At 28.2% G+C, this 7,911-nt stretch overlaps 1 protein-coding gene across 1 annotated transcript; it reads right to left on the bottom strand.

Annotated features, from left to right (window-relative positions):
• LOC122725088 (S-norcoclaurine synthase 1-like) lies at nucleotides 1-3,598 on the bottom strand. Its single transcript, XM_043961677.1, has 4 exons — nucleotides 3,159-3,598; nucleotides 2,829-3,076; nucleotides 1,852-2,176; nucleotides 1-1,516 (listed from the first exon to the last, which is right to left on the bottom strand). Exons 1-4 carry the CDS (start codon nucleotides 3,414-3,416, stop codon nucleotides 1,271-1,273), a joined length of 1,077 nt encoding a protein of 358 aa, XP_043817612.1. The 5' UTR covers nucleotides 3,417-3,598; the 3' UTR covers nucleotides 1-1,270.
• Nucleotides 3,599-7,911: the final 4,313 nt, after the last annotated feature.

Genomic DNA, 7,911 nt, shown 5'->3' with positions numbered 1-7,911 from the left:
TTGTTCAGTCATTTTTGCAGGTTTTAAATTCAGAATTTTCTATGAAAGATCTTGGTCCTTTACATCACTTCTTGGGCATTCAGGTTCAATCCACAACCACTGGACTTCATTTATCCCAGACTCATTATGCCTATTCCATTTTGGAGCGTGCTCAAATGCTAGAATGCCAGCCTATGCCCACGCCATTGGTCCAAAAATCGGTGTCTACATCCGTTGACACACCTGTTGATAATCCAAGTTATTTTCGTGTGCTTGTAGGGTCATTGCAGTATCTCACGCTTACCCGTCCAGACCTTTCTTTTAGTGTTAATTATGTTTCCCAATTTATGCACTCTCCTCACATGTCCCACCTCAAATATGTTCGCCGTATTTTACGTTATTTAAAAGGCACTCTTGACTTAGGTCTTTCTCTTACAACAGATACGTCACTTGCTCTTTCTGCTTTTTCTGATGCAGACTGGGCCGGCTGTCAGATGACAAGACGTTCCACAACTGGTTACTGCACTTTTCTAGGGTCTAATATTGTTTCTTGGTGTGCCAAGAAATAGACTACTGTTGCCCGTTCCAGCACCGAGGCAGAGTATCGAGCTATGGCTCATGCCGCCGCAGAGCTAACTTGGTTAGGATATCTGTTGGATGATTTACGAGTTCCTCAACGTAATCCACCTATACTTTATGGTGATAACTTAAGTGCTTTATATTTGACTGTTAATCCGGTTCTTCATGCCCGTAGCAAACACATAGCTTTGGACTATCATTATGTGAGAGAACGAGTTGCTCAAGGGGTCTTAATCACTAAGCACATTCCGTCCACTTTCCAACTGGCTGACATATTTACTAAGTCAATGACTAAAGCTCGCCTGGCTCAATTTCGACACAAACTTTGTCTTCAGCCCCGACAAAGTTTGAGGGGGGATAATAGCTTAAGGAGTTATAAGGATGTGTTCATCCCTCTGGAGTAATAAGGTGATTGCCGTGTGCTAGAGCATTGGAGTGATAAGGTGTATTTTTGTAAATATGTTTTACTTTGAATGTGTCTAAGTGGTTATGATTCCGCGAGTGATGAGTTTGATTGTCTAAGTTAGTTCAGTTATTTTCTCCTGTTTATTTGCTACTATGGTTGTTTTTCTACTTATTTAAAGCTGTGTAATTTAGCTCATTGATATACTGAGCTACATTCAATTATAATAAAATACATTTCTTTATAATTTCCTTTATAGGTAGTCATATGGCTGAAAAATCATTCTCCCAAATTGGGCAAAAGCTTTATTCAGTGCTCCAGTTTCATGCGACCCACTATGCTTTTACCATCAATTTTGCTGCGGACAACAAGCTTCACAAATTCTTCATGTGTTAAGGACTTGTAATTTGGTGTCTCCTTCTTAACAAGATCTTCAAGAGGTGCTATAATGCTCTTCATATTTGGACCATGAAATGCTGCAATTGAAAGCCTTTCTTTTTCTGGGTTCACAACTGCTCTGTGCTCTATGCTCTTGTATTTCCCATTACTCATTATCTGCTTCATTAAGAATTGAGGGTTAGAAATTCATACTTCTACTCTCATGTTATTGAGAAATCCTCATTATGTTTTCCCATAAATGTGCTAAGAAAAATAAATAAAAATATTCACTCTTCTTACCTAAACTGAATCCATATAGATCTACGATATAAAATAAGAGCGGAATACATATAAAATCTCATGTATTTACACTACGAGTTTATATTGAATTTTTTGTAAAAATAAATTTTATGATATAATTAGTCAAATAGTATAACCCTCATATATATGTATGAAGCTGAAATTTCAAAGCCTAAATAGTCCAAAGAAAGAGTGCAAAGGGTGTTAATTACCTCAATGATGTCACCAATATTGACAATAAAGGCACCAGGGATAGGCTTGATGGGTACCCATTTACCATTTTTCTTGATTTGCAACCCTTGAACTTCATTTGCTTGAATTAACAATGTCAACCCAGTTGAATCAGAGTGGGTGTTTAGACCTGTGACCTTGTTTGCCTCCACACAGGGTGGATAATAATTCAATCTTATAGATTGTATCCCATCTTCAAACATGCTTCCAAGCTTCTTTGGCTCTATCTCCAAGTTCCTGCCCATCAACCTCACCAAGCATTCTGCAACTCTTTGCACCTCTGTTGAGTACTTGTCAAAGGTTTCTCTAATAAAAATTAAGTTACCAACATGGTACATCAATAATAAAACCATACCTGTTTCAAAATAATAATAATAAAATGATACCATAATCAATTAAATAATTATTTGATTAACCGAATCCAACTTAAGCTCCATAGGCAAGCTAGATGGGTGCTATATATAGACCTATTAGTGTTTTTATGTCAAAGATTTTATTATGTATTCTAATTTTGTGTTTCGTGTGTAAATTTTATTTTTGAAATTTTAACGTAATGAAATTACTGTTTAAAAAAATTACAATAACTGATTTTTTTTATCACTGTAATTCTTTATATTTAATCAAATATTTTATATTAATTAATAATTATAAATTAGAAGAAATGTTATTTTAATTATAATTTTTGAAAGGCTTTAATAAGAAATTGGTATACCAAAGAGTTGAGGTTTTTAATTACAACGGTGTAGTCCTTGCCCTGTAATAGTTTCTCTATTGGCTTCCCCTTGATCTTAATTAACCGACTAGGCAAATCTATGATCAAAATAAGTGATTTTTATGGAACAATTGAAAATGAATAAATAGTAATGTTGCAGAACAAATGAAAAACAACCCAGAAATAAAAAAAATGAATCAAATCATGAAAAAATATAATATATTTCTCTTTCAGAAAATGATTTACCTAAAAGAAGTGGGAATAGTTGGCCAAAATCTCATTTTTCTTATGGAGTTAGGCTTGGAAAGAAGGAAAAGCATGTCACCCCAATCAAGCTTTTGTTCTTCAGAAACAACAAAGGCTTGCCCATATCCTTCTATACTATCGGCCAGCTGAGCACAGGCCATCTTCTCCTCCAATGGCAGCTTAAAGAACTCTTCTGTCTCCATCTTCATATTCTCCATCACTTCTTCCGGAACCCCATGATTTATCAGCTGCATCATCCATTATTTACAGTTATTTCAGACACCAAAAGAGATCATTCTGTTCAAGGAAGATGTATAATTTAATGGGTACCTGAAAAAATCCCCAGTTTTCACAGGCCTGATGAAGCTCAGCCAGCTCATCACCATGGTCTGAGTGATTTCCCACCAGCTTGCTCATATCGATGACTGGAATTTGGAGGGCTTCATCCACTGAAACGTCGTCGAATTCGAGTTCAGGCCTGATGTATCTGTGTGGTATGTCCTTGAGATTCTTGGAAGCAAGCGCCTGCACACTCTCAACAGGAAGTGAACCTCCCATGCCCTTTGTCCACCCATCTTCTTGCCCCATTTCTCCACTATTCCTTATCTTCTCTTTTTCTTCCAGAGATATCCCTTATTTATGCAATTTTGTACATCCATGGATAGACTTTGCAGGAATCTGACGGAAGCATTAATCGGCAGTTTTGTATCATGTGTGGAAGTCGTCTCAGTTACAACGATTTTTATTTTTTTTCGATCGGCCGTAGAACTAGACAAAAGAATTTTTCTTGACTGTATGGAAAGGATTAATACAAATTAGATTTTGAATACCAATTATTTACATGATGATTGGTTGGGTTAATAAATTGTCGCAAGCCGTTGGCAATTAGTGATCGGTGGGTCGGTGTCTTGGCGAGTGGTGAAGAATAAATTATCGCACAATAATTATTTTAATTATTAATTATAATAGATTTCATGACTCAGTAAATGCATTTAAAAATAAATTTTAAATAGATTAGAGAAGTATATAATTTTAAATGAAAATTAAATTGTTTCATAAAATATAACGTCTACATTAAATAGGTGTATAAAAAAATTTAAAATATTAATAAAAAATTTCAGAGACTATTTTAAAATTTTAACCGATATTTTTAAATTTCATAACAGGTTGTTACATAGTTAAAAATATATAACAACATAAATCTCTAAATGAATTTTTCGAATTTAATTTTTATCAGCGATTCTGATATCCATAACAAAAAGTTATTATCAAAATGCTTTTTTCCGCTCAATAAACACATTTTAATATTTCAGCATATTCGATCCTAATTCAGTATTTTTTAAGAAAGAAAATCTTTGCTAACATTTTTCATATCTAAAATGTGTCTATTATGCAATCCACATTTATACCATAATTTTGATCCAATAATAATTAATTTTTAAATATTAATCTAGAAATTATATTTACCAAACATAAAAAAAAAAAAAGAACTCTCAATTGCTCAACCAAACTAATTAATCTATCAAATGATTTGCCTAATTAAATTTAAATTAGATTCCCAATTTTTTACTTTTTAAGTGTATTAAAATTTTAACTATAAATTTTATAAATTTAAAAACAATTAATCAAAATTTGTATAGAACTGAGAAAAGCAAAACACTCTCTCAAATTTTAAAAACTCGAAACCAATAAGTAAAAAAAATCTCAGTTATTACATCTAACCTCTTGAATACATCTCTTGCAATAAGAGGTAATATTTTCTCTTTGGTATGTTTAATAATTGTGATTTAATTGCAATTGGGTTATAATTTATCATATGGACAAGCCTAGAAAAATTTTTTTTAATTCTTTAACTTCTATAAATTTTAATTAATTTTGTAACTTTTCAAACTTTTATTTTTCACTCATAAAACTTTATTTTAAAGTTCAATTAACTTCGGTTAAACTAACTCTCAATGTTTATATATATATAAATTAAAATATTAGATGAATGGCTAGGATTGATCCTAATTTTTAAATCCAAGGGTGGAGATCCAATATTTCATTTTTTAACTTGTACTTATACCTTGGTAAATGAAAATGAGCTATACTTTTTTCTATATGCTTGCCTGTATATATCTAAAAATAAGAAAAATATTTTTCTCTAAAATATTAATATATCTGATGAAAACTTTTATTTGATTTAAAAAACGTTAGTCGAGTGCTATGAGGGTTTTGGTTTGGCCGCCGTGGAGGTGGCGCTGGTCTTAGCATCTCTGCCTCGGTCGGCTGTGTCTTGTTTTTTCTGTTTGGTTGCTCTGATTTTATTGTTGGTGTTGGATTTTGGTGCATGCTAGTGTCTTTTGAGACTGCTTAGCAAGGAAGGGCTTCATCCTTATTTGTTTATAAGTATGATTACATTAAACCAATATTTAAATTCTAAATTTTTTTTTTTGATAAAATCTTATGAAATTATAGTTACAAGGAATTAATTGAGTATGGTTTGATTATATGAATTAATTGGAATTTAAATTAAATAATTTCAGAACTTTTGGCCTAAATCACATGATATTATAATTACATCAAATGAAAATCCAAATTAATTCATTTGATCAATTAATTCAAAGAAGGGTTAAATTTTGAGGAATATATTTTATTGAAATAAAGGAGAGGTTAAATTTTATTTTAAAAAATAATTAATCAAAAGGTGGGATAAATTTTGAATGAAAAACCTTCATTGATAAAATATTAGTGTTTAATTTTTTATTACAAAAAATTAATTGATATAATAGTTAAATTGCGGGTAAAAAAAATTAACTGATCAAAGTAATATAAATCAAGATAAAAATAAAATATAAGGTTTTTTTAGTTAAAAAAATTAATTAAGAAATATATTTAAATGTATAATTACATAATTTTTTGAACATTTATTAAAATTTTTAAGAAAATTTATATTAAAATAATACTAATAATGATTTAGTAAATATCGTGCATTAATATAATATCGTGCATTAATAAATAACAGTAATATTTTAATACTAATAATGATTTAGTAAATAAACACTCTGAGGTTTAGTCTGATGAAAAGTGCATCATTGTGAGGTCAAAGGTTCGACTCCCCCACCTCCTATTTCAAAAAAAAAAAATTTAATAAATAAAATGTAATTATTAATTAAAAATAAAGATATAATTTATTTTATTTTATTTTATTTTCATTTTAAGGTCTTTAATTCAATTTATATTAAATTAGTATTTCTTTATATGATTTTCATATTAATATTTTTAACATATTTAAAAATTATCATTATTTATTAACAATTTAATACCACAAGTACTATTTATATAAACTAAATTATATATCTAAAAATAAAAAATTGATAAAATCACAATATATTTTTAGAGTATTAAATAGAAAAATTTAAAATTTTACGATAATTTACATTTATATCAAACACTTTAAATCTTGAATGGTAAAACTATACTTTTTCAACTTGTTACAATTATAATTAGAGGACTAAATTGAATTTATATAAGATAATATAGTCCTTAAAGTTTTATATTATTAATAAAATATATAATTTTTTAATTTAAATTAAATATATTTTATATTTATTTTATATAATATTAAATATATTATATAAATAAATATTTATTATAAATTATATATTGAGATATTTCACTGAATGTTATACTCCGATTTTGGCAATTCAGCTCGTAGGTTCTCTGGCAATTTTCAGCCAACAACAGCCCTTGATATTAGTCAATTGGGCCAATCAGCCCGTTGAATTTGAAGGAGCTCCTTGAATATTATTTTTTTCATATTTGAAGTTGTTATTAATATCTTCAATAATATTATAAAAGTGGAAATAGTGAGTGAATAATGAAATTAATAAAAAATTATATTATTGTAATAAAAATATATGTTTAAAAATTATTTTATTATTCAAATAAAATTTTAAATTTATAAATATAATTTAGTTATTTAGCTATAATTATAGTAAATTAAAAAAGTTTGACTTTATTATTTATTATTTAAAATATTAAATATAAATATGAATTATCATAAATATTTGATTTTTTTATTAATTGTTTTATATTTTTTTTGTATTTTTTAATTTTTAATTAATAATTAATTATTAATTAATTACATTGTTAATTATTTGTTATTTACATTTTAGAATACCTGAAATTATGATTTTAATAGAAAAATATAAAATTAATTGATTGAAACCGATGAGTTGAAAGTTTGGTGGAATTTAATTGATTGAGAGATGAATGAGAGTTTGTTAGTCAAATAAAGAGTGGATTATAATGAATCGGATTTTCGTGAGTAATAATTTTTAGAGGAAAAACAAATTTTGAGAGGATAAATAGATTCCGTATAAAGAAGATATTTCACTAATGTAAGTTATTTTTTATGCAAGTTTTTCTTTGTGATGTTTTTGTAATTCAATATTTTCGCATTTTTTTTTTACTTAAATCTAATTTCTTCTTTTCTTTTATTCTGATTGTCACTTATGATTTATGTATGGTGGGATATTTCTCACATACAATTCAATCAATTTTCAGAATATGTATATCTTTTTAACAAATTTATGGCGGCAATACTCGGATAGTTAATGCATTAAAAGATTTGGTTATTAGTTATAAACCAGACATTTTATTTTTGATGGAAATAAAATCTCTTAGTTTTGGATTTTTTTTTTATAACTTTTACATTTTGATGGTTGTTTCACGGTCAATAGACAAGGATTCGGAGGAGGTTTTTCGTTAATTTGAAAGAATCATGTATCTGTGGTTGATTTTTCTTTAAATTTTATTGATTCGGTTGTTTCGAAAGGTAAATATTGAATAGAAATTTACTAGTTATTATGAGTTTACGGAATCGCAATGACTTTATTCGGAAGATTTTAATAATTTATGCTTGAGAGATAAGAAAAAGAAAAAAGTATATTTGTCAAATTATCTTTGTCAAATTATCTTATATAAGGATTTAGACAGGCATTTGGATGAACATTTTTGTCAAGTTATCTTACGTAGGATTTGATTTTGAATAATTATAAATTTTTGTTAGATTTTAAAACTGATATTTCTGTCAGATGAA

The sequence above is a fragment of the Manihot esculenta genome, chromosome 11 (assembly GCF_001659605.2).
Source record: "Manihot esculenta cultivar AM560-2 chromosome 11, M.esculenta_v8, whole genome shotgun sequence".
Taxonomy (NCBI): domain Eukaryota; kingdom Viridiplantae; phylum Streptophyta; class Magnoliopsida; order Malpighiales; family Euphorbiaceae; genus Manihot; species Manihot esculenta.
The sequence above is the reverse complement of the archived record's forward strand: the minus strand, read 5'-3'. Positions and strand labels throughout refer to the sequence as shown.

Coding starts and splice junctions, on each gene's coding strand:
- LOC122725088 (XM_043961677.1), bottom strand. CDS start 3,416: ATGGGGCAAGAAGATGGGTGGACAAAGGGCATGGGAGGTTCACTTCCT. Junction 3,077..3,158: donor AAAACTGGGGATTTTTTCAG/GTACCCATTAAA, acceptor TGGATGATGCAG/CTGATAAATCATGGGGTTCC. Junction 1,517..1,851: donor ATATTGGTGACATCATTGAG/GTAATTAACACC, acceptor TTAATGAAGCAG/ATAATGAGTAATGGGAAATA.